The sequence below is a fragment of the Apodemus sylvaticus genome, chromosome 6, assembly GCF_947179515.1.
Source record: "Apodemus sylvaticus chromosome 6, mApoSyl1.1, whole genome shotgun sequence".
Classification (NCBI taxonomy): Eukaryota; Metazoa; Chordata; class Mammalia; order Rodentia; family Muridae; genus Apodemus; species Apodemus sylvaticus.
This window is the reverse complement of record NC_067477.1, coordinates 69298662-69325449: the sequence shown is the minus strand read 5'-3', so window position 1 is coordinate 69325449 and position 26788 is coordinate 69298662. Positions and strand designations below refer to the sequence as shown.

General features: G+C 38.3%; 1 protein-coding gene across 1 annotated transcript in view; it reads left to right on the top strand.

The window, feature by feature from the left end:
• The first annotated feature begins 3297 nt into the window (after positions 1-3297).
• Positions 3298-26788, top strand: part of Npas3 (neuronal PAS domain protein 3) — a 573957-nt gene continuing 550466 nt past the window's right edge. The window contains exons 1-2 of the mRNA XM_052186732.1: positions 3298-3359; positions 4195-4439. Coding sequence (XP_052042692.1) covers positions 3298-3359; positions 4195-4439 — 307 coding nt within the window. The remainder of the gene's footprint in view (positions 3360-4194; positions 4440-26788) is intronic.

Here is a 26788-nt window from a genome sequence, read left to right as displayed (position 1 = left end):
CAGATAAAACCCAAGGTATTAAAGTAAGCTTTGCATAGTTAATCAGTACCAGAGCAGGGATCAACACCAAATATTTTGGCTGAATGTTTCTTGTTCTTCTAATAGGAACTATAGATGTTTGCTTATTATTACCCTCAGTTGGAATGATTGGAACCATTTGAAAATCTGAAAATCATTTACTTATCTCTTGAAAAATTAACACAAAACCACAACTTTGTCTATGATATTTGGTAAAAAAAAATGTATGTTTATATAGAAAAATGATGTCTTTTGAACTTATTTGTTGATCTTGTTTTTTGCTGGTGATGATCTTCTTTGCTGTAGAGGATGGAGCAGTCACCAGAGAGAGAGTTGATATTATCACAGTCTTCACTGAGGATTAATGAGCTCTCTGTTTCTTCTATCCAGAATCCAAACAGAGCACAGTGGAGTTCTGGGATTTCTATATCCAGGAAGCCAATAATTATGGATCAGAAGTTTTGTCATGTTTTTGATGGGAGAGATAGGCACTCTGATATTTTACTCCTACACAACCAATATATGGTGCTTTTGTGTTTTAGAAATGCAGCCCAAATGTTTTGTCTATAACAAAATATAGAGAAACAAAGTTTATTTTAGGTTTTAACATGGTCCTTAATTCAATTTGAGAACTGATTACAGCAAGGCTCTACTTCATAAAGCTGAGCAGAGGATTAATCTGCAAGCTGTGTTATTGTCTTAAGATCTTTAGTTTCATCTATTATACCAGAGTCTCAACAGCCATTATAATCCTTTGACTGTATTTTATTGCTGTTGCCCTCAAAACCAATTACTACTTATTATAGACACAGTGCTGTCATACTGAAACTCTTCTGAACTATGGTGTATGCATAATGATGTGATGTGGGAGTCATGGAAACCCTTTATCATTAAGATAATAGCCAAGAACATGACTTGAGTAGAGGGGTCTATTGTGTGTTAGAGTTGAGGGAGCTAGTGTGAGAAGGTTGCAAAGAGAACAGGGAGGTAGTATAGGTTTGTATGAGGGTGTGTGTGTATGTGCGCGTATGTGTGTGTGTGCGTGCACATGTATGTTTTGCGTTTGTGCATGCTCATATGTGCATGCATGTTAGTAACATTTCTCAGTGCTGGCATGAAAAAGTAAGTGAAGTATTTTAGGCAGATGGTTCATAGATGTGAGTAGCTATCTATTTTCCTAACCTGAGGGAAAAGGTTGTATCCCAATCAACCATTGGAAGCTACTACTTGGTCTTCTACAGTCTTGCAGCTTGCTTCACCTGATGACATTTTTTTCACTGTTTTAATTGAGTCATGTTTTAACATTTTGCTTCTTTTTATTGTAACCTGGACAAAGTATTGAATTCATATGTATTTATAAGTACCATGTATAATATTCAACACATGTAGGCATTATATAATATTTAAATAAGATTGAACATATATCTCCTTAAACTTTCATCATTTCTTTATGGTGGTATCTTTCAAAATATTTACTTCCAGTTTTTTTTCTTGCCCAGCACTTTGTTGCTGTATAGCCACCATGCCATGCCTGTGCACCCCACTGCTGTATTCTTCACTCCTAGCCAACTTTAACTTACTGCCCATCCATCAACCTCTCCCTATTCATTTCCCTCTCTCTTAGCATCCCTAGCCCTCATGAGGATTAATTTTCCCCCTTGGTTTATTGACAAGCCTATTCATTAATATCAATTTCAGAATAATTGCTTAATCATCCACTTTGCTTTAGTTGCATGGAGAAATTTCTAGTGTAAATATTAGGAATATTAATTAGATAATGAATGAATTCATTTATGATCATTTGGGTGACAAGGAAAATTACACATAACATCCATGTAAAACTGCCTTCCAAATTGGCCTCCCCAGTTATGACCCACTTGTAAAATGAGTCACTGATCCAAAATTGACCATAACGTGCTTTATGGTCATGCACAGTTAAACAAAAGAAACTTTAATTAGTTAATGTATTAAATTTTGAACTTTCGTATAAAAATGTAGATTCTTTTCTTTTTTAATCTAGAAACACAACACTGGGAGTTTGGCAACATGAGTAGCTGAAATCATGTGTTATCTCTTAGTTGGGGCTGTTGGTCTTCAGTTCCCTGGTATTCTTTACTTACTTAAAGTCCTTTCCTTTACCTTAAAGGCCCTAAAAATCCCTGCTCAAGAACATTGTCATAAGCACTTACTGCAACAAGAAAATGTCAGTTTAACCCTCCTTCTAGAGTTGTATTTAGTTACGAGAACACAGTAAAGAAAAGCAATAAACTCCAAGCACTACACCATCCTCTGTACATGTGTAGTGTGAAAATCTAAACCAAACCAAACCAAACCGAACCAAACTGAACCAAACCGAACCAAACCAAACCAAACCGAACCAAACCGAACCAAACCATATCACAACAAAACAATGTGGAAAACCCATGGTGTCCTTGATGTAGCCCACTAAGCTGTTGCCAGGTGAATTGGTTGTATTTTGCAAAGGGAGACCCAAAATCCTCTGGTCTAAGATCCTTGCCTGGATCCTGGATATACCTACACTATGCCCTATATTAATGCATCTGTCACTTACATAGTTTCAATAAGCCAATATTAAACATTCATAGATTCTAATAAACTGATCACGATGTTGGGAAGTATATGATGTAACACAACTTTTCCTCATAAGTTACTCATGTTTCTGCCTGTCATCAGTCCTGAATCATATTACAGGACGAATGCTCATTCCTTAAATTATTCAAAATAACATTAGTTGCTTAATATATACCTATTATTAAATAAGATATGTATGTATGTATGCATGCATGCATATTTGTATGTATGCATTTACTAACCACATCAGCATGCATGCTGCTTAGCCTGTTATCCCAGCAACTATCATGGCATTTCTTAAGCTATGCAGATATTCTGTAAGATGTTTGGGGAATATGAAGAGCATGCGTTTTCCCACTGTAAGCAATCCATGCCTGTTACAGTGTGGTTTAGCCGATTATTCTTCATTTGTTATTTATGGGAAAATGCAGCCATACTGCTGAAACAGTTTTAATCTCTGTCTCCAGACTTCCTTCCTTGCATCCTTCCTTGTTGCTCTTTTTATTTTACGGGAATCCAGGATATGGATTTAAACATTTAAAACATCTCCATTCAGTAATGCAGGTAGTTACCAGTTATTTTATTAGTTCCTTGATGCTGCACATATAACCTGGTTAGTTATCACTGGGGTCTGAGCTCGAATACATCACTCATCAGATGCAAAGCAGTGAGAGTGACTCAGAGGAGATGGTTTTCCCCTCAGAGCCTTGCATACGGCTTCGGTGGTGCCAGGTTCTGCTCTCAGGCATGTGAGTAACACTTCAAACAGAAATGCACATGAATAGTTAAAGGAAAATTCTGGATCCAACCTGTTGCCTCCTCTGTGAAGTAATATGTCTATAATGTCTATAAATTTTCATAACCCAGACAGAGCTTATCTTTCCACTTAAAACTCATGCTATCAAGGAAGTTTGGCTTTTGGGGGCAGTGCATTCTCTAGTATCTCTGAGACTCTATCTCTATGCTAACGCAGGCCCACTTGTATGAAGTTACAGTGTTCTCTTATCAAGTGGACATCAACACCTTTCACAATCTATATTTTCACTGTGACATTTCCATCATGTGATTGAAAGTGTGAAGATCCTTGTAGAGGTCTAAGAACACTGGAGTATTATCTTTGTTGATTCTGATAAAGTGAATTACTTTGGTGTTTACTGTTGTTTTCCAAGATGATAACTGAAACAATATATACAAAGTGTTTCCTTTAGTGGTTAAAGTTTCTAGTGGCAATGAAAGTTTAATGAAACAAACCTTGAGAATCAGTATAGAAACACAACCATACAAGTTGAGTCTTAAATTGCTTATGACTATATCACCATGCCTCATTTGTGAGCCTTATGTCTTAGAAACAAGGGCAGTATCTCACTGCCTGGACAGCTGGAAGACACAAGTGTTGTAACAAACAAAACACGATTTTATTAGTTATAACTGTTTGTGACAAGTGGCCACCATAGACATTACTTAAAATTCATCTGACTATGGCTCTTAATTCTGATTAATTTTTGGTCTATTTTGGGTGGAAAAGATAGAAGTTAAAAATTAGAATCACAGGTTCTGAACACTTTGCTACCTTTTTGTTTTCAGTTTACAAGCACTGAGAAAGGAGAAATCCAGAGATGCTGCTCGATCCCGCCGGGGAAAAGAAAATTTTGAGTTCTATGAATTGGCCAAGTTGTTGCCTCTTCCTGCGGCCATCACCAGCCAGCTTGACAAGGCGTCTATCATCCGACTTACAATTAGTTATCTCAAGATGAGAGACTTTGCCAACCAAGGGGACCCTCCATGGAATCTGAGGATGGAAGGCCCTCCACCAAACACCTCAGTAAAAGGTAGGTTTTAGGCCACTGCTCTGTCTGGATTATGGTGGTCTGTCCGTGTCTCTGAAATGAAATGTTCACCAGCGTCCTCTCTTCTTTTCCTGCATATCAAATCCTTTAAGGGATTCAAATGTGGAAATCTGAACTCTGCATGAGAAAGACACCATGTGAAGGTGAAATAAATCTCTTCTATTTCTATTTTATTTTAGAAAAAGTCTGTCCACCTGAACATTCTTTTACATTAATTAAGGTTTTATAGGAGTTAGGATGAAATAATTTACATATGTGTTATGATTTATGATGAAATAGTTTACATATGTAAATGTATGGGGGAGCTAATGTGTTTTGTGTTAAGTGAACAAAAACAGGGAGAGGGCAAGACCCAACCAGAGCATGTGGTTTTGAACCCATGACTTTATTGACTTTGAAAATTAAGCCATCTATTAATTTTTCATGCTTTTCTATGAACACATTGCCTGAAAGTTATGAATCTAAACAAATATTTGTTTTTCAAATCCTTTTACATAGTTACCCCTTAAAATTATTTTTAAATAGTAGGTCTGTCCCTCTGATGATTAAATTTTAGAATTTGTTTCCTAAAACTTCTAAAAATTGAGGGCATTTTTAGTGTTCAAATATGCATGAATTAATTAACATATATGTGATATTGGCCATTGATTGTTGGTTCTTAAGGGTGTATTTTCCATGGTGGGTAACCTAAAATCTTGAGATTCTCATGGTCTAACCTGTAAGGAACCTTTGCAAGCATCAAATAAAAACAGACTAAGGAGGTATTGATAATCTCTCATGTGGGCAAAAGGCAAATTAAGTACTTTTCCTCAAGATTTATTTTTATTATTTTAATTGTATGTATTTATATGTGTCTGTGTGGGGCTATGTACATGTGAGTGGAAGTGCCCTAGAAAACAAGAGTCCTTGGACCTCCCTGGGTCTAGAATTATAGGTAGTTGTAAATTGCCTGGTGAGCTAGGAACCAAACTCAGGTACTCTTAATTGATGTGTCGTCCCTAACTCCATTTTATTGTGGGGTTCAGGGTAAGACACAGTCTTATTATATAGACCTGGTTGGTCTGAACCCCACTGTGCAGACCAGGTTTTAAGACTCATGGAGATCTGCTTACCTCTGCCTACCAAGTTCTGGGATTAAAGGCCTATGCCACCATGCCCATCTGAAATACTTCTTAGGTGATTTCATATTGCCAGCTACCACTGGAAAGGGTACTTGTAGCTTTGGCTGTGTTAGGAAAATTGTCGGGAAGAGTACTGGTAAGGTGCTATAACCTTTTGTTTGAATTCTGATCAAACTGAAGCATCTGTTGTGGCTCTGATTGTTTGGTCATTGCATGCCAAGAGCTGTGGTCATATATATGTGAATCACTTAGTTTGAAAATCCCTAATCACAAACCATGACCTTAGAAGCTCTCTAATGCTGACTATTCCAACATGGTGCCATGATAGGAAAGCTCTTTTGCATGCCTGTATACAGTTATTAAGAATAATATGTAAACTTATTTTAAGGTGGCATACATAGGGGTATGTACATAGGGATATGTGAGAAATAAATGAATTTTACATATAGGCCTGGGTCTTTTCTTTCAGATATTTTATGTATATGTAAGCATTCCAATATCTGAAATCTGTGACATTTCTAGCTGCCAGCATGTCAGATAAGAAAGACAGACATGGTCTGTACTTAAGCCTTGTGTTCTTAGGAGAAAGGGGAGATGACACAAAGTCTCACTTCTAACCTAGCTGTTCGCATTTGATACCAGCTAGGAAAGGGAAAATGAATTTTCTCAGAAGAAGTAATACTGAGTATATCAACCCCATGCAGAGGAATAATTGGCCAACACAAAATGGACTCCACGTTTTTAGTGTGCGGTTTTTCCCCCTTGTTTATTTTTTATCTGTCTTTTTAGTCTCTTTTTTTTTTTGTTTTCTTTTGTTTTGAAGTTGGATTGGTAGAGAGTTCAGAGAAGGGGAAAATGTGATTTAAAATATATGAAAATATTAGATACTAAAAAGAATTGTGCTCTGGTTGAGAGAGGAAAATTGGAATTTGGACCTCTGTCTGTTATTTTCCTGTTGAGCATGGCTGACACATTTTCCTATAAGGGAACTTAGAGTAAATAATTTTGGCTTTGAATCCACTCAGCCATACTCTCACAAACACACACCTAAAGTACCCCTCAAGGGTAGGACATCAACATGACAAAAAACAAACACACATTCCTATTGGCTGTTCTGCCTTTGAAAATGTAGATTACCAACTTGGTGACACATGAATGTATGTCCTAGATACCAGAATAACCCTGAAATTTCACAAAAGATTTGTATATAATTCTAGTGCATGTATGTTAGGTAAATTGCTTACTCTAGTGCAAGCATGATTATCTTTCTGTTTCATTGGAACAGTGTAAAAGGAACTGATAAGGTCGGTGAGTCAGAAACCACACAGTGTAAAAATATATTATTTAATTTTATATAAATTGATAGACTGGACTTATATTTATTTGCTTAGCACAATTATAATTTGCTTCCATTTTGAATGAGTTTAAAGTGAAGAGGCTCTCGTGGCAGGGATGGCAGCCAAAATAGAGAAAGGAGTGATGCCTCTACCGTCTGTTCATTCTGTTCTTGTACGATGAAACTATGTGGGTTGGGTACAGCAGTCCTTTTCAGTTGTGCACCCTTAGATCATATAGAAATACTGACTTATTTTACACAGATGAGAGATGATTTTGCAGTGAATCCTTAACAGATCTAAGACCAGAATCAGTGCTATAAACCATATTCATTTGTGTCACAACTATCAAACATTCCAGGTGAGAATTTTGTCAGGCATAGTATAACTGCTAATTGAGTTTTCACTGGGTGGCTCTCAGTCAGTTCAGCTCTGTAATTACCTGTTATGATTAAGATGGGTAAAAAGATAGAGCACGGTCACATCTCCCATGGGTGCCACAGTCTATGCCAGGGTGCGAGGTATCACTGATGAAGGCAGGGAGCTTGGGATGGTTGTTGAGGAGCCTAGGAGATAACAAATCTTAGTTAATGATTACAGTAGAGCATGGAAATTGATACATGTTCAGTGTTAGTAAACTTGCAATAGATTAGAGCTGACAATACAAGCTCAGTGATGCCATCCTGTCTGCACTGGCTCTCTAGTGTTTCTAGGATGCGGGAACACTTCCTACAAGCTGCCATTGTTGTAGAATATGCACACAGCTTATTGCATTATTCTAGCTCTTTAATGCAAAACTGCTACTCATTTCGATCAAATAGTCATGAAACAACAACATCAAAAGAAATTCATTTTAATTTATTAAGGTCTTCTATGTTGTGCCCTTGAAGAAGTTCATATGGATAAACAAGCTTATATAAATAGCCTGCAGCATCCTGTGAAGTGCAGTTCATAATCCAGCAATAAAACAGACAGACATTATACTTTGAGCTTCTCCAGACAGCCTCTTGAATAAACCTTAAACCTAAAGGCATTTTGAAATTTATATGAAAAGTACTCACACCATGTAGGCAACATATTTTAATGTGATGAGTTGATCATGCTAATAATTAAATTTCAAAGCTGAAATTTAAATTTGTCCCACACAACTATGTAGAATTTTAATCATTTTAATTTGCTGCCTCCAAAAGGTCTTTTACTTTGCCCGGCATTCATCACATCTTTTCTTAGCAGTCTATGAAGGTTGATGAGTTTGTTGTGTGATGCCCATTGTATACAGATTATTACAAGTTATGCTTGCAGGGAGAACACTCAGGTGACGGTGTGTAATATGTCCTGAGTCAATTACTTCATGGAAATGATATGTTAAGCAATTGGAAGGCAACAGATAGTTTTTTCTATTATTTTAGAAATATCTGTATTGTTATAGTACAGATCAAGTCTACAATGAACATTATGCATTATTCACGAAATGACCAGGCGTTCTCGGCAGTGTTTCAGCTAAATAACTGATGATTGTAACCTTTAAAGAAATCTCATTGTGGTGACTGTTGGTAAATCACTTCTCCATTCATAGTAATCTCTATTTAGAGGCTATCTAGAAACCATTACATCTTTTATTAATCTTAAAAGCAATAGCTGCTGATTTGACATTTACTAAAACTAGATAAATTTTCTGTCTTCCTAATATCATGGACTTCAGTCAATTTTTGGAGTATGTCTCTTGCAACTCAATTAATCTGAGGATATTTGCCATTGTACACCTAAGTTTTATTTCAATTCAAACATTCCGGAGTTTTAAATGATAATTTGCCTGCGTGTGTGGCAGTTAGTGGTGCTGAATATATAAAATGTACGGCAGCCTTCGTCTCTGCAGAGGAGCAATTGGAAAACATGAAGACAACTGCTGATTAAAGAGCTCTTCTATCTTTATAAAATTTTACTGCAAAGAGTCTCAAGAGATGCTTCATCAGGAGGAACACTGGTTGCTCTAGCAGAGGACCCAGTTCAGTTCCCAGCACCCACATGGTAGTTTGCAACCATCTCTACTTCCAAACTCAGGGAACCCAGCATTCTCTTCTGGCCTCCATGTGAGCCACACATGCATGTGTCATACATGAAGACTAAGTACTCCTGCATGTGAAAAGAAACTGGCAGGGCTCTATTTAAACATGCTATCTGTCCTTCTTCAAATGCCACACCCATATGTAAACAGTGGTGCCTAGCATACTCACTTAAAGTAATCATGTAGAGTAATGGGTACAATAATGGTGATTTTGGTTTTAGGAGAGGTACGGGCCTGCTAGGGTGGTCTGAGCTTGTCTTCTGAGTCTGCACAGCTGGGAAGCCTTCCTGTTACTGTCCTGGCATTTTGGTGTGTACGGATAAGCATGTGCTTCTTGCAGGCGACATTCATGCTTGGAGGCAAGATGCACTTTCTCCTTCCTCAAAACCCTCCCAAGATGAACATAAGTTTGTTATTCTGAGCTGTGGCATCCCTTGCTTTTCTTTTCACACAGGCAAGGTTTTCAGGACCAAGAGTGAATTCTTGTACCTTTTGAGTCGAAGCTTCCTTAGAGATGATGGACAAGCAAGTTTAAAAATGGAAATTTGGCGCTTACTTGGCTCTTGCCCTTACCCCCATTATCCTCAGGACATCGGGGGACTCATTCTGGTATCTAGTTGCATCTGCCTCAATCCAAAGTTGCTTGTGGCACCAAATGGAAACATATCCAGAGGCAGAGCTGTCAGTGCTTATTGCTGTTTGATTGAGCAATGTATGCCTAACCTTAGTACCCCATGGAAATATACTATTACGTAATTTTTGTTCTCAGGTATGTCTCCAGGAAGCCTTTTAGTGACATGCTGCTAACCTATTCTATATGTGTCTGAGGTTGCTGTTTCTGTGAGCAGGTCATTTAAAATCTAATCTTTTATTTGACTTGGTTTCATGATTGGACAAGCAATGTATACATTACCCTGCTTGCCTAGACACATTCTCTCCTGGTGGGAAGAACAAGATTTTCAACAAAATGGGGGCAAAATGGTGGGAAAATGTATTTCTAAGATTCTTTTGGAGTTTCACACTGTCATGAAAAGTTTTTTTGTCTATGTATGTGGACTGTGAAATATGAAATTGTAGCATAATTTAGCATGTGTGTACTAAATATGTGTGTGTGTGTGTGTGTGTGTGTGTGTTGCTATGTCACTGTTTGAGGCATTGGCCCCATTTCTTATGTATATGTTGTGATTGAACTTCTAGAATTCTCTTCAACCCCAAGCCCTGAAAGAAAGCTTGTTTTGAAGAATTATCACTGAGAATGTGTGACTATCATGGTGTGCTTGTCAGTTATTTATAGGGAAGAACTAATCACATCTTCCTAGTGCAGTGGTTCATAACTGGTATAGGGCCACTTATGCCATCATGGCTGGAGTCAGAGTAAGGCAAGTCCATGGCCAGCAACTTTCAGTGCACCTCATTTAGAAGTGTCCATGAAGAAACATGGAAAAGACATGGGTACATGATAAAAACACAGGACTTACTAGAATATTCTCCCCATGGCATTAGTTCTTGTACTTTATTCTTGTCTTCTGAATGGTTGTTTTTGTTTTTATTTTGTCAAAAAAGGAAAATTAGATACCCGGAGGGAAGGGGAGATTTCTGGAAACATGAGCTCAATCTGCCCTCTCTCAACTATCATCTCATTGTCCGATAGCAATCAGTGCTTCAAGCTATCTATGTGTGTTTTTATATATGTCACCATTATGCTGAAATGTCCTCTTTGTAGGAACACACACACATATGTATATACACACACACACTCACCCTCACGCATTCCTCTTTCCCTCCCTCATCTAGGACAAGTGCCATGGCTGGCATTCCCATAACAAAAACTACCAAGAGATTATTGGAACACTTTAACTTTAATCAAATTTTATGTGATATAGAAAGCCTTCAATAAAAACAGACCAGAAGACATGCAAAAGACTATTCTCATTTCCTGGCTCAGTGAAGACTGGACAGCACATATGAATATGACTAGATGGAAGGGTCTATAATTAGATGAGAGGCATGCCTTATGTTTTTAGATTCTTCTAGAGACTTCTCAGCCTATCTTTTCAACATGGGGCATAAGGAAAGCCACCTGCCACTGAGAGACTTTGGAGGACAAAGGGGAATGAAGACCAGAGAGAACATCTGTTTTCTAAAGCTTTTGTAGTCTCATTCAGGTCAAAGTTTTGTGCTTTGAAAATTGTTTCCTGAGTTTGCTATAGCTGGTAAGTTTGGTGTGCTCCTGTTCAGCTTTTGATACCCAGTTCATATGTCCCATTCTTATGTAAAATTCTCTTCTTCCTGATTCATCAACCATCTATGCAAGGCACACTGACATTGTTCTGTTGCTTTTTTGTTAGCCTATTCCTTTATGTGCTTTTATGTACCTGCCTGTGGACTAGGGCACGGGCTCATTGAAAGCATCACCTGGCCCCTCATGTTCTCTTTTACAGCTAAGAATGCTGCCTTGTAAATGGAAGAGGACTGAGTCTTACTTTAGAATTGAATTATAATAAAGATTTCTGATTTTACACTTAAATATCACTTATCAAATGCTATGTTTGGGCATCCGTGGGCAGGTGCAGATCATAAAACCGGAAGAATAAAAAGAAAAAAATAGGAGAACTGGAGGAAGAATAATGGCAATAGTGTGAAATCAAAGGAGAAGTAACTTGGGTTGTAGATCAGGCATGAGATGGAGTTGAGGTTCTTGGATGAGCCCTTGTCATTCTCCCATAGACTCACTCAGAGGAGTGGAAAATTCCAATCTCACAAAGCCCATGAGTACCATGAGTACCATGTAGCCTGAAGTCTGGTCAACAGATTTCTGTCTTTTCTCAAAATTCCTTTAGTGCTCAATGTTGGAAGAAGAAAAATCTATGTATGTATGTATGTATGTATGTATGTATGTATGTATGTATGTATGTATGCATCTATCTATCTATCTATCTATCTATCTATCTCAGCAAATCTGGCCTGGAAGACTACTTGCTTTCTAATTTTGAACCCATGGTTTGTAGAAAAGATTTAGCGATTGCTAACTTCTGAGAGTGCTTGGATTTCTTGATGCTGTGCATGAGTAGTATCACAACCTATGTGCTTTGAGTTCGTATTCTGCTAGTATCTAGTATTTCTTTCATTTTATGTTATTCCCCTCAACATAAGGGTATTTTATATCTCTATTGTGACTTGGACTAAAAATATGATCAACATACATAAACACATAGACACATGCACATAAACACACATACATATTTTTCCACTGAAGTCTTTTAAATCTGTTTTGATAATTCAGATTTCAATACAAGTAGTAATTACAAGTCAGAGCCTGAAAACAAAGCACAAAGCCTTATAAAAAAGTGGCATCAGCAGCCTAGGTCCCTGGAACTTTATATGCCTGCTCTTTGCTTTCCTTTCTTACCACAACTTTAAAGCATGCTCTTGTATTCTTTGCCACATTTGACTTACTTTGAAAATCTACTGGTTCCTACTAATGTCATGTGTCAATCATGCCATACCATGGCTCTATTTTATGCTGTTTGGTATCCACTTATTTAGGACTTTTAAGTTTCTGTGTTCTGTTTTTTAAGACTGGGAGTCTTAATATGCTTCTGTTAGCCCTAAAACCTCTTGCAAAGCATTATATATAGTTTCAGCACTGTGTGGATAAAAATATTTCATGAGCATGGCAAAGAGGCACCTCTGACTGCTTTATATGATTGAAATTGTACTATGGCATTAATTTTCTGAAACTGCTTCCTAGATACTGTGCATAAGTCTTAGCTGTGCCTTAATAAACACATGGTAACCTCTGCCTATGAAAACTAATGTGGCTTAGAATACTGATTGGCTACAGCTTTTCACATCCTTTTTGAGTCTGAAAAATGTCAATAAATGCCAGAACCTGGGCCAGAAAGGAGGGTAAAGAGAACTTTTTGATCTTTATTTTTAATTATTTATTTATTTTATTTTTTTATTAGATATTTTCTTTATTTACACTTCAAATGTTATCCCCTGTACTGGCTAGTTTTGTGTGTCAACTTGACACAGGCTGGAGTTATCACAGAGAAAGGAGCTTCAGTTGGGGAAATGCCTCCATGAGATCCTGTAGGGCATTTTCTCAATTAGTGATCAAGGAGGGAGGCCCCTTGTAGGTGGTACCATCACTGGGCTGATATTTTGGGGTTCTATAAGAGAGCAGGCAAGCCAGAGGAAGCAAGCCAGTAAGAAACATCCCTCCATGGCCTCTGCATCAGCTCCTGCTTCTTGGCCTGCTTGAGTTCGAGTCCTGACTTAGTGATGAACAGCAGCATGGAAGTGTGAGCTCAATAAGCTCTTTCCTCCCCAACCTGCTTCGTGGTCGTGATGTTTGTGCAGAAATAGAAACCCTGACTAAGACAAATTGGTACCAGTGTAGTGGGGAATTTCTGTGGCAACCTGACCATGTTTTGGGGAGGACTGTGGAAGGTCTTTGGAACTTTGGGCTAGATGGTCCATTCAGTGTTGAGACCTCTGTGGGATGTTGTGTAGGAGCTTGGAAGATAATGTTGAGACCAGAGTAGAAGATGGAGGCCTGGCTTGTGAAATTTCAGAGGGAAGATTTAAGACTCTTATCAGGGCCATGTTTTGATTGTGAAGATTCTGTACTTTTGGTTAGCTGGGGCTGAAGAACCAGCTGTGATTAACAAGATACCAGAACCACTAAAGCAAACCTTTGTGCTACTGGGACTATTGATGCTGGCTAGCTGGAGCTAAGAAATTAGTGGTGATTAAGAAGAGACCAGCATCACTGAGGTGAAATCTTCTAGGAAGTATTTTCTGAGAGTACAGAGGCTGTGTTCCAGAGATAGCCACAGTTGTATTTTGTGCTGTGGCTAGACTTGGTACTATGTAAGAGTTTTGAAGGCATGAAGGGGCCATGAAGAGCAGCTGAGGCTCGGCACTGTGAGAGGTCGAGGAAGGCCATTGGTGAAGGTGCAACCTCAGTTGCAATTGATGGCCCAGGACTGAAGGGGTCATGCATAGGAGTTGAGACTTGGTGCCATGAAAGAAAGCCTATGAGAAGCTATTAGTGAAACATAGTTACAGTGGAAGACAGTGTTTTGGAGATGCCAGTGCCATGAGGTGACCACCAAGAACAGCAGCAGCAGTGAAGTACAGGCAGCTGGCGCCTAGAAGACAAGCTGTGTGCTACAAAGGGCAGAGTGGGAGAAGTGACCCAAGCCCTTGGAGGAGCCGGGAAGATTGTGAGTTGGATCCCAGACATTGAACCATTGGAGTTTGAGTTTTGCGTTTTATTATGACTATGCCCTGATATTTTTCTCTTTTGAAGGAAGAGAGTATATTAGTGGAGCCCACATTGAAATTTTAGAAGACTTTGAATTTTAAAATATATTAGACCTTGTAAAGGGATTGAATTTTTTATATGTAAAGACTGTGGGACTTTTAAAGTTATTTAGATCTTGGGATTGAATAAGAAAGTAAGGGTTGAGACTTAATAGTGATGTGTTTGTGTGTCAAGTTGACAAGGGGTCAATTGTACTGGCTGGTTTTGTATGTCAATTTGACACAGGCTGGATTTATCACAGAGAAAGGAGCTTCAGTTGTGGAAATGCCTCCATGAGATCCAACTGTGGGGCATTTTCTCAATTAGTGATCAAGGAGGGAGGGCCCCTTGTGGGTGGTACCATACCTGGCCTGGTATTTTTGGGTTCTATAAGAGAGCAGGCTGAGCAAGCCAGAGGAAGCAAGCCCTTAAGAAACATCCCTCCATGGCCTCTGCATCAGCTCCTGCTTCCTGACCTGCTTGAGTTCCAGTCCTGACTTAGTGATGAACAGCCACATGGAAATGTAAGCTTAATAAGCTCTTTCCTCCCCAACCTGCTTTGTGGTCATGATGTTTGTGTAGGAATAGAAACCCTGACTAAGACATCCCCCTTCTTGGTTTTTCCTCCAAAAATCCCCTATCCCATACCCCCTCCCCCTGCTCACCAACCTACCCACTCCTGCTTCCCTGTCCTGGCATTCCCCTATACTGGGGCATCCAGCCTCCTCAAGACCAAGGGCCTCTCCTCTCTTGATGTCCAACAAGGCCATCCTCTGCTATATATGCACCTGGAACCATGAATCCCTCCATGTTTACTCTTTGGTTGGTGGTTTAATGCCAGGGAGCTCTGAGGGGTCTGGTTGATTCATATTGTTGTTCCTCCTATGGGGCTGCAAACCCCTTTAGTTCCTTGGGTTCTTTCTCTAGCTCTTCCATTGGAAGCCCTGTGCTCAGTTCAATGGTTGGCTGAGAGCCTTCCCCTCTGTATTTGTCAGGCACTGTCAGGGTCTCTCAGGAGACAGCTATATCAGGTTCCTGTCAACAAGCATTTGTTGGCGTCAACAAGCATTTGTTGGCGTCCACAATGGTGTCTGTGTTTGCTAACTGAATGTGGGATGGATCCTGCATCCCCAGGTGGACAGTCTCTGGATGGTCTTTCCTTCAGTCTCTAATCTATACTTTGTCTCTGTATCTCCTCCTGTGGGTATTTTGGTCCCCCTTCTAAGAAGTACCAGAGTATCCATACTTTGGTCTTCCTTCTTGAGTTTTTTTGGTCTGTGAATTGTATCTTGGGTTATCCAAGCTTCTGGACTAATATCCACTCATCAGTGAGTGCATACCATGTGTGTTCTTTTGTGATTGGGTAATCACTCAGGATGATATTTTCTAGTTACATCCATTTGCCTAAGAATTTCATGAATTCATTGTTTTTAATAGCTGAATAGTATTCCATTGTGTAAATGTACCACAGTTTCTGTATCCATTCCCCTGTAGAGAGACATCTGGGTTCTTTCCAGCTTCTGGCTATTATAAATAAGGCTGATATGAACATAGTGGAGCATGTGTCCTTGTTACATGTTAGAGAATCTTCTGGGTCTGTTCCCAGGAGGGGTATAGCAGTGTCCTCCAGCAGTACTATTTCCAATATTCGGAGGAACCACCAAACTGATTTCCAGAATGGTTGTACCAGCTTGCAATCCCACCAGCAGTGAGGAATGTTCCTCTTTCTTCACATCCTTGCCACCACCTGCTGTCACCTGAGTTTTTGATCTTTGTTTTTTAGAAGCCATACTTTTATTCCATTCTTGTTTTGAGGGGAAAAAAGAATTTGAGAGAATGTAGAGAGAAGTTCAATGACAAGATGAAGTGATTTATCAGCAGCCTGTAGCTCTTTGTATATTGGTAGCTCTATCAAGTTTCTTCCCCCCCCCCATTTTATCCTGTCTCTTGATATTGTTTTTTAAGGTTTTATTTGGGTAGCCACATGTATAGCTAGATTGCCATTTAGAGAAGACTGGAAATCTCACTGTAAACGTTCAGGTCCTGAATCTTGAACCTTTCTCCTCTTCCACAATGTTCTCTGAAACTTATCTGCAGGAGTTGAACTGTAGGTGAATCTAGTATGGTGTGGTACCTACACTCAGTTGTCTGCTGTATTAATGACTGCTGAAAGAGGGAGAATCAGTTTTCTCCTGGGAAGAGACCCTAGCTTATCTGATATGGAGTAAGTAAGCCCTGAAATCGTCTGTATACATACAAGCAGTACTAAATGGACTCAGCAGTTATTTTTATATATTCATGTGATGTGTCTATGGTTATAAATGTAACAGTAATAAAAGAGAGAAGGGGAAAAAACAAAGAGTACTGAACTTGGGAGTAGAATTACATTCAATACATTTTCCTGCATGATGATGACTTTTTGTTTTAATCTTGTTACAACTTGTTAACATCTCTTCTCTACACTGACAGTACATGTACACATAGGGGGCTCATGCATGTACCTGTGGTTTAGCCCATAGGTTGCCAGTTCCTGTCTATGCCATCAGAATAGGTGGGGATAGTGATACTTTTTTAAAAAATCATTTTTACAGGATCTTAGTGCTAATTGTACAGGTTGATTCATATCTAAGGTTTAACAATGACAATGTATGGCTTGGGATGTATTTTAAAAGCAAAATTCAGAGTTGATATATGTTAGTATACTTGTATACTTTGGTAATCAGTAAATAACTTGTGCTCCAGCCAGAAGTGTGATATGGCTTATATTTTAAGGTGAATATGGTTGTAATAATGTTTTCTGCATTTGGGGTAGCTTGGCTTATTTTCACTGCTTTTACAATTTAATGTAGTAATAATTAAAACATGGGCTTATTTCCATAGCATTCTCTGGAGATTATTAGAGAATTAAAATGAAAATATTGTATATGAAACCATTTTTTACTTAAATTGTTTACCAAACAACTAGTTGTTTAAGTTAAATACTTTTGACTTGCCTCACCATCTAATTTATTAGTTTTCTTTATAATTGACCTGGTTGTTTAAATCCTCATGTGATTGTAGCTATCATGAAACAATTATTAGGAATAAGACACTTAGAATTTGTTCATCAATAGTCCTGTGTTAGAGATGGGGTGACATAGTGCCTAATTAGCATGAAAAATTCTTGGGTTCAGTCCTCTCTGCCTTGCAATAATAATAATGATTATTATTAATATGACAATAATTATTATTATTTATAACTATAGTTAGTTGATTATAGTATTTATTCTTATTATACCTGCAGTATTGGGGATCAGGCTCATAGCCTTGCATGTGCTAAGAAGATACTCTGCCCTGATACTCTGTACCCCTAGCCCAAGACTCCAAAGCTGTCGTTATCACACTGACTTAGATGGGCAAAGCTAACGTGATCTTTTGCAGATAGAATTTCACACATTTCTAAAACCATGCCGAAATGAAGAAATAGGATTGAATTGAATAGCAGGATTTAACTTTAGCAACTTATTATATTCAAGAAATCAAACATTGTCTGCGGAAAATAGCTCCCTTGGTCTTTTCCTCACGTCCTCTGGGATCTGCTCTTTACAACGTCCTAGCCAAGCTCGCCATGTGTGAATGTTACTGTGTAAGTACTTAAAAGACACCAACATGTGGTGAGCTCCTTATCATAGCTTTCCAAAACAGTCTAGAAACAAAACAAAAAACTTGGTGATGTCTGGTAATTAAAGCACATCACTCATATGTAATTTTACAGTTTGAAAAATAAGACTGTGTTGAATATCAGCACTGATGATAAAAACAGACTGTGTTTGGGTTTTATATAAATACTTTAAAATATTGGCTTTCTTCTGTAAAAATAGATGAATAGTATCCAGGTTTTTACAAGAGTTTTAGCATAAAAGCAAAAGGGCTCTCATTTTCCGTGTTGAAAGGAGGCATGAAGAGAGCAGACGAAAGTGTGGGAAGTACGCTATGTTCTAGGGAGACATGAAGGGAGCCGTGAGACTGACGTAGGCAAACCTTATTTGGGGGCATTTTGTGGGAGGGGCTGCAGAAAGCAGCAAGGTGACATTTCCTTAGCTGACACCCAACACACAATGTTTTTCATTGCGTCTAGTGTTGATTTGGAGCTACTGATGGTAGAAACATCCGTGAACAAGTTGTTCAGGATGTAACCAGTGTTGCTTTTCATCAAGCAGGCAATCAGCCACAGCAACCAGACACAGCCTTCTGGTAATAGTTGGACATTGCAATTGTTGCAATATGAGCTTTTTTTTTTCCGTTGGAAACTGAAATCAGGAGAGAGGGCCTTTGTAGGATATCTTTATTAGTTTAAACTACTATGATATACATTATACTCTTAATGGCTTTAAGCAATAGATTTACCATTCTGAATATCTAGAAAACTAAGATTTGGGTGTGTCATGCTCTAATTCCCAGTGAAGACCAACTTTCTGGTTGATATGGACTGTTCTGGGGAGACAGGGTGGTAAAGAAAGAGAATGTCTTTTTTTCCCCTTTATCCAATCTCATGAGCAGTAATCCCATTTCTGAGAATTCCACCCTTATGGCCATTGTTTCCCATAGCCTCAACTTCCACACACCACCCCAGTGAACAAGTAGGCTTTTAACATACAGTATTTGGAGGGGACATCCATTCAGTCCACAGTACAGAGATTCAGCTGCCTGTGATGGAGGCATAGCCCACACACTCAATGCTGGAGACAAAGCAGAGGATATGAATGTAGAAGTGAGGCATCCACCCAGTGGCCTCAATGCATCTTGAGAACCATGCAGCAGTTCTTGGTGGATGGAATAGGGCGCTTCTGACTTCAAACCTCTCTTGTGAACAATATACATATTTCTTAACTCCAGCCCTTATCTGAAAATTCGAATCTGAGACTCTTGACTGTTCGAGTATGTCTTCTCCTCAGTGTCCAGGAGGCAACTTACAAATTCACAAAATTTTTAGGCAAATGGTTTGATCTGGAAAATATCATCCTAAGTGAGGTAACCCAATCACAAAAGAATACACATGGAATTCAATCTCTGATAAGTGGATATTAATTAGCCCAGAAGCCCTGAATACCCAAGGCACAAATTGCATAACAAATGACTCCCATGAAGAAGTATGGAGAGGGTCCTGATCCTGGAAAGGATTGATCTAGCATGGTAAGAGAATATAAGGACAGAGAAAAAGGAGGGAGGTGATTGGAGAAGGGATGGAGAGAAGAAGGTTTATGGGACATATGGGGAGGGGGGATCTGGGAAAGAGGAAATCATTTGGAATGTAAGCAAAGAATATAGAAAATAAAAATATTAAAAAAAACAAACAAACAAAAAAAAGAAAAGCTTGAGTTTGTAGAGGAATATCAAGGGCTTATTGGGACTCCTGCTTATGATTTGCGCTACACCTTAAAGTTTCTGTTTGCCTTTTATTATTGTATTATTAAGATATTCAAGACGAAGTAAGTCAGGAATAAGGAAGAAGGTTGAATTTAATATGCACTGTTTAAAAAGTAATTCAGATTCTAATATGGAAAAATAGTAACTCATAATAGAGTAAAGGAAATTTGATATTTCTTAAATGGCACAAGTGACTTGGGAATGTTAAAATATCTCAATCAAGATAAGACTTATGAAGCTGCTTTACAAATCACCAGCATGTAGATATTTCATTGAATTGATAAGAAAACAAAACATTTTAAATACTTGATGCCTGGAATTCAAAGGCCAATTTATTGAAATATAATAATGAAGATATGTGCCACTTTTCTTTCTTGTGAGTTTGGCTAAAGAGAAGTAATCTTACTTGGGTTTTAGGGTATCAACTTTTATCAATAAAATCAGATAAGGGAAGATATTATTTATATCAAAAGCAGTGTAAAGTCTAAAACAGGCAGCCTGTAAGGGGGTCTCAAAGGAGACTAGCTTTTTATTGCATATGAGTGAGCATATTTTAAAAATGTATGAATGGTGCTTTCTTGGTAAGAATGTAACCATCGACTAAGAAAGGTATTACCAGAATTTTTATTTTCAGATGAAAATATTCAAGGTCTTAATTTTAGATACTTGTAAAACTGTTCAATTTACCGTGTTTCATAGAAAATGGCATAAACCTTGGGACATTTAGTGAGAATTGGGGCCCTGATATTTGGGTTGAACGTATTAAGGGAAGGATTTCCCTTGCAAAAGACTGTTTTAAACAGAATATCATACATATATTTCTGTTATCTAAACATATCTCAAACAAACTAACAGCATAAATCGCACACTATGGTTTATAAAGACAAACAGCTTGATGAACTATAATCTAGTATTTTCTTTCTACTGTTCTTGCTTTTAACAGATATAGAAAAGTAAAAGATACTTTCAAAATCAGAACTCCTAGTATACATGGTTTCCTCAGCCCCTCTAATCCTAATACAGAAAAGATCACACCAGAGAAGGAACCCCATCCCCAAGCCAAATGTCCCAAGTCCAAGGGCCAGCCTGGGGCATGGTGGCTGATGCGAGCTGCCCTTGCCCTCAGGATTTGCACACAAGCAACCACAGGCTGTAACTGAGAAGGGAGACTAGACAGTGTGGAAGTGGATATTTTATACTTTCATTTCATTTAAATTAGTACAAAGGGAGGGAACAATTTCGCTTCACATGTGAAGTCAGTCATTTCTTGGGCTGCTAGCTCCGTGTTTTAACAGAACAGCTGTTCTGTACAATGTGGCTTTCTGTGAGCAGTATTTCCACTGCTCCAAAAGTGGCAGTCTGCCAAGAGAGTGCCCAGACCAACCCCTAAACACCAACAACAAAAAAACCACTTTTGTCAACGACTCTAATAATTTGTACGATTGAACAGGGGGGGTCCACAGCCTTTGCAGATGTGCATTTATGATGCTATTTTTAAGCAGAGAGCCATGAAAGAACAGATTCATACGAATTGTAAGTTGATCATTCATTTTATGCGTTTGGCTTCTGCTCCTGCTAAAATTTTATTCTGTGTAAAGAAAACACAGCCAGCCTTGAAACAAGGTAAGCCAGAGTGTGACAAGATGAAATTTTTTTAATTTTTGAACCCAAGATGCCTGCTAGAAAACAGAGTGCTGTAGAGTCTGTCTCCCACCCCTGCTTGGAGATAAATGCTACTTGGTGGGCTCCACACAAAAGAAAGTTGCCATCCTTCAGCATTTTGAGGAAATAAACTCTTAATGAGCCTGCATTCTTTTACAGCAGTCCATTCTCTGAAAATGAGTTTAAGTGCTGAAGGAGATGCCAGAAGCATTTGCACAACCAGCTTCAAATTAATATGTGTTAATTCTCTGTAACTTCACACCAGAGGCACAAGCCTGCTCTAAACTCAGATATGGTGTCTACACTCTGATTATCGAAAGCTAAAGTCATGGGGTACTTTTACACCATTGACGGAGTTAAGAAGACAAAGTGGGCTTTATACATTAAAGTTCCCTAGAAGAGAGTTCTCAAACTTCTACAGACAGAGAAAATCTCATCTAATCTTTGTTCCATATTATACTTGATATGTACATGAGAGAACTACAATATCCACCTACTAAAAATGAACTTATATTCTGAAATATGACATGGAATTTACTACAGGTAATTCTACAAGAGAGAAAGCAGAGCAGAGAGGACTGGAACTATGTGGCAATGACTGTGAAATAGATCAAGGTCTTAATCACTAATGTCTCTGGACTCTGAATCCAGCTAACCATTCCTTTTTATTGTTTTCCATGCAAAAAACCCATGTCCATATCCTACATAGGTGTACAAGTTAATTGCTCCATGAAATGGAGTTATATGTGCTGGTAAACCAGAGGCACTTGTATTCTACTCTGAATGCACTTTCCTGTGATAGGCCGCATGCTCATGGAAGCCTTTCTCATATACTAATGAAGTGACACACGTTATCATGGTAGGAAGGTATGAAAACTCACTTTATTCTTGCACTTAGAAATTCTTCACAAAATAGTTGCTTAAGAAATCTGTTTCATACTTCAATTTGTTACCCATGTATCTTTGAAACATTTCTTGAGTTTAGTAAGAGTATACAGTGACAATATACTCTTATTTTATATATATATGAAAAAATATATAAGAATTATAATAATTCTTATATATAAGAATAATATATATATTTTTTTCCAAATATGCAATTGGCAGTCCTTAGAGCTTACAAAGATTTTGAAACTAACTGAATACAAAGATATGGAGAATATTGTGTATCAATTGTCCCATAGTTGTGTAAGTGGCATAAGATGAGTATTGTCTTTTCCTCTTGTATGGTGAATAATCTTTATAGACTCATGCAAAAGATAAATATGAAAAGGATGGTATTTAAGGGTCCTTCTTAAGATGAATGCAGATGCTTTATATGTTGACGAATTTGCCAAACAAAATGCATTCAATTTGATCCATGTTCTATGTAAAAGTTGAAGTATATTAAAGTACATCTAATATTATTGACTTCTGTTTAAGAAAGCAAACTAGACTGAAATGATTTTAATAATATTTCATGCTATAATTCATATTCAAGTTCTTATAGAGACATCTGGTACAGACTTAGTTGCTGGTATGGATTTTGTTTTATCCAGTATTATCTCCTATCACTTTCTAGCGGTATCCCCAGGTGGATCGAAGCTGGTCAGAAGATAGTTTCTTAGGTTGCAGACGGAGTGATGCCAATGCTGTTAGATTTGTGAGCCTTGGCATAACTCCACTGACTCTCCTCTGGACATAACTGATCATCTGTTATCCAGGGGACTCTGTGCAGGAAAGTATGATTGCTTCTGGAGCTGCATCCCTGCCATGGAGGGGTTGCTTTGACTTAACACTAGGAGATCATGATTTGATCCTACATTAAATCTATTTGTTCTTCATGGGGTTTTGGTAATATGACATTGTACTCTGACACAGATAATTTTCTGGAGTTAACCAAGCTAGAGTGAGAATTCCTCACATTCACCAGTGCTTCGTTGAACTCCTTCTCTGTTTGCTGTTTGCTTTGGAACTCTATCTGTGCCAAGCTTTTCTTCCTGCGCTGAGTAAAGCGTGCTGGTGGATGTAGCTAGTGAGATCTGAGTTCCCAGAGTGTCTCACAGTTTCCTGTCTCGATTTCCTTCTGTCTTCCAGCCCAGTTTTCCTCTTCTCTTTCTGCTCCCTCTTTGAACTATTTCTTTGAGATGTTACAGTTCGTAGTCTTGTTCACGGATTTGCAGTACAAAATTGTCCAATAGTGGTAACATTTTAAATAATGGCTAAGCAAGGCTCAGAAGGGCAGCCCATGTGAATCAGATGTTTAAGTATAGGTTTCTCTGAGATCTGAAGGTTTCTGTTCAGTTTCTAGAGCATATAATATTGGCTGGGGGACATGGAGTGAAGAAATTCACTATTGTATTATGGGTCATTTCTGCCCCGCTGGTGTCCATATGGAATGTATGTAATGGGCCTCTGTTGCTGCTGCCAGTCACATGATTTGCAAAACTAAAACTAACAACCTTTACACTTGATCTTAGCCAAAAGGCCAAGAAGCGATAACTAACAACCTTTAAAGGGTTATCAGATCATGACAAATCCTGCAGCAGCCAAGTCACTCAAATCATCAATGATTTGATATCCTGATTTTGAATGAATCTAGTTCAGAGGCATCTTGATGTTTCTTTTGGTAAAGGCCACAAATGCTAGTGCTATACTTTATAAATATGACAACAAGTGAGTCCAAAACCCAATAAATTAGTTTTCTTATAATGAGTTTAAAGGAAAGGAATTGCCTGCAACATAACTACACATGTGCTAAAATGGAAACTGAGGGCCTGATTCGGGCATCTACTGATGCTCAGTCTATGTTTGGGTTACCAATGATCTGATTAGATTTCTCAATATCAAAAGAGATAGGATCCTATGTGAAGGTTGGTATGCATTTTAGTTTGCTAATGATTTCATTTTAATGTCACCGTTTAGTTCCATACTGATCATTTATACTGACAAAAAGAAAGAAAAGAAAACAAGGAACCTGTCATCAATCATTCATTTAATCAAGTAGGGAAAGTAGATAAATAAACATACTGAGTTAATTATTCTTCTGCATCTAATGATTGACAATAAAGTTAATTTATGCCTGTTTTAACCCTTTAGTGTATTGTGCTGTTAGAATTAAAAAGTACTAACTACTGAAGGAACTTAATTGTTATACTCAATATACTCAAGAAAACTTAGTTGAGATCTTGAGAAAGTTAGCTGCATCTGGCATGTTTACACTTCTGTGAAAACCACTGAGATTTTCTCCTTTCTATTCCTGTTTAGACCCCTTAACAAAGACTCAGTTCTTTTGTGGAAAACAATTTGTAACCAGAAGTAACTAATTCAAATATATTCAATTATGCAGTAATGGAAGAAAAATGTCCCAATAAAATAAAAACATGGCTTCATGTTCAATGAGATCTTGAAAGTTTTACCAACCTTCTTCTGGTTAGCTAGCTTTTCCCTTATTATCTATAGATACTAATGTTTATGCCAGTTTCCTTTATAAACTGGCAGTTACTTTTTAGTTAACTTTCCATAAGATACCTTTTGGGCCAGTGTGGATGTGAAACAAAAATGTCTAAATATTTCTTTTGGAATTGTTGTCTCTGTATTATCAGAAGCAATTGAGAAACTGGGAGGTGAGAGGTGGACCCAAAGGAGCAGTGATACCAAGTAATTCAGATGTGAGTGCAAAGTATGACTGAGAGACCTGGAAGACTACGGGTGTCCTTAGTTCTGTGTTGCTTCTAGATGCACTTTATTAGGTGACTGACTTAACAGTCTGTGCATTTAGAGCTTACTCAGTAGTCACTTCCAGCTCTCAAGCTAGCTCAGCTTGAAAGCACTGCGCCTAGAACTGGGGGGAGCTGGCAGCAGGGAAACTCTCCGCGCGCGCCCTTGCTCATGCAGGCACATGACTGTTCTCACATTCTGTGTTTGATTTCTCATTGCCTGTGCTGCTGCTCACTCTTTGCAAGCATTTGGCAGCAGTAGCTGGTTGGATCCGGATGGGTTTTGATGAATGGATTAGATAAGGAAGAACCGTTATGTAATGGCAAAGTAAAATTTGGAAACCATCTAATTCTTAATTTGTAATTTACAAACTAAATAAAATTCACAAAGTTAGTGTGGAAATGAGAAACTTGTATTGATGGTGAAATGCGCTATGAAAGTAAATGGAATGGTTCCTTTCTTTCATTTTAAATAATGACCTTTTCTCAATGCACCTTCTTCCTTCCTCTCCTGCCAGCCATATCTTTGTACTTCATGAATTTCTGAGGAATCATATCAAAGAAAATCTTTCACAGTTTTTCCAACAGTATTTTGTGGTCATGAATGTCTCACCTGCTTGTGTGTGTGTGTGTGTGTGTGTGTGTGTGTGTGTGTGTGTGTGTGTGTGTGCAGCTTGTGGAGGCCAGAAGAGGATCCTGGATCCCTCTGACCTGGAGTTATGGACAGTTATGAGCTACTGACTGGGTGCTGGGAACCGCATTCAGGCCCTCTGCAAGAGCATCATGGTTTTATAACTACTAAGCCATTACTCAAGCACAAAGATTTGTTTTATTTCTGTGAACTGTGTGCGCTTGTGTACAGGCATATATCACCTGAGTACTACTTCCTCCAGAGGCCAGAGCTGTCAGATGCCCTGGAGCAGAAATTCTGCACATTCTCTTCATTTTGCTCCTTTTTCCTGAGTGTATAATTAAACAACCCCAACCCCAACCCTCACCCTAACCCTATGATTCAAGAATGGCAATTGGTAGCATTTTTGTTCACTGAAAGAAAGGTTTATCTCTGGTTTTTTTTTTTTCTAAATTATGGCTTTAATTTCTATTCACTTAGATATCTGCATCTAGCTGGCTAAGTCTACTTAACAGTAACTGCAGTAACAGTTAAGTCAACACCTCCTGAGAGCCTTCAGTGCACTCTTATGACTTAACATTTGAGGAAGATGCAAAACTAAAGACTTTCAAAACTTAAGTGCAAGTACGTGAGATCTGTGGGTGCATATAGCCAGACTCCAGTATAAATGGTTTGGAAAAATATTTGGAGTATTTGGATTAAAATAAGTTATTCAAATTCATTGACATTTACTTTATAAATAAATAGTAGCTTCTGGGTTTCTTATCACTCTCAGAAACACTAGATCAAATGAGCCTTTTGGCCTTAAGTATATCAAGATAATGAATAAGGAGAAAGTTGTAGGAAATCCACGGCACCTGTTTGGTTTATCTTTCCATCTTAATCCACGGTTCTGTGTCTCTAGCTCCAGGGTTTAGACTCAGAAGGGTGGCAGAGCTTGCTGTGGTCTGCCCTTTACCCTTTCTTGGGTTTTCTCTGTCTCCACCTGAAAAGCGTGTGTGTGTGTGTGTGTGTGTGTGTGTGTGTGTGTGTGTGTGTGTGTGTGTAAAGTGCATGTGCACATGTTTAAATGTGCATATGAAGGCCAGGGGTCAAAATCA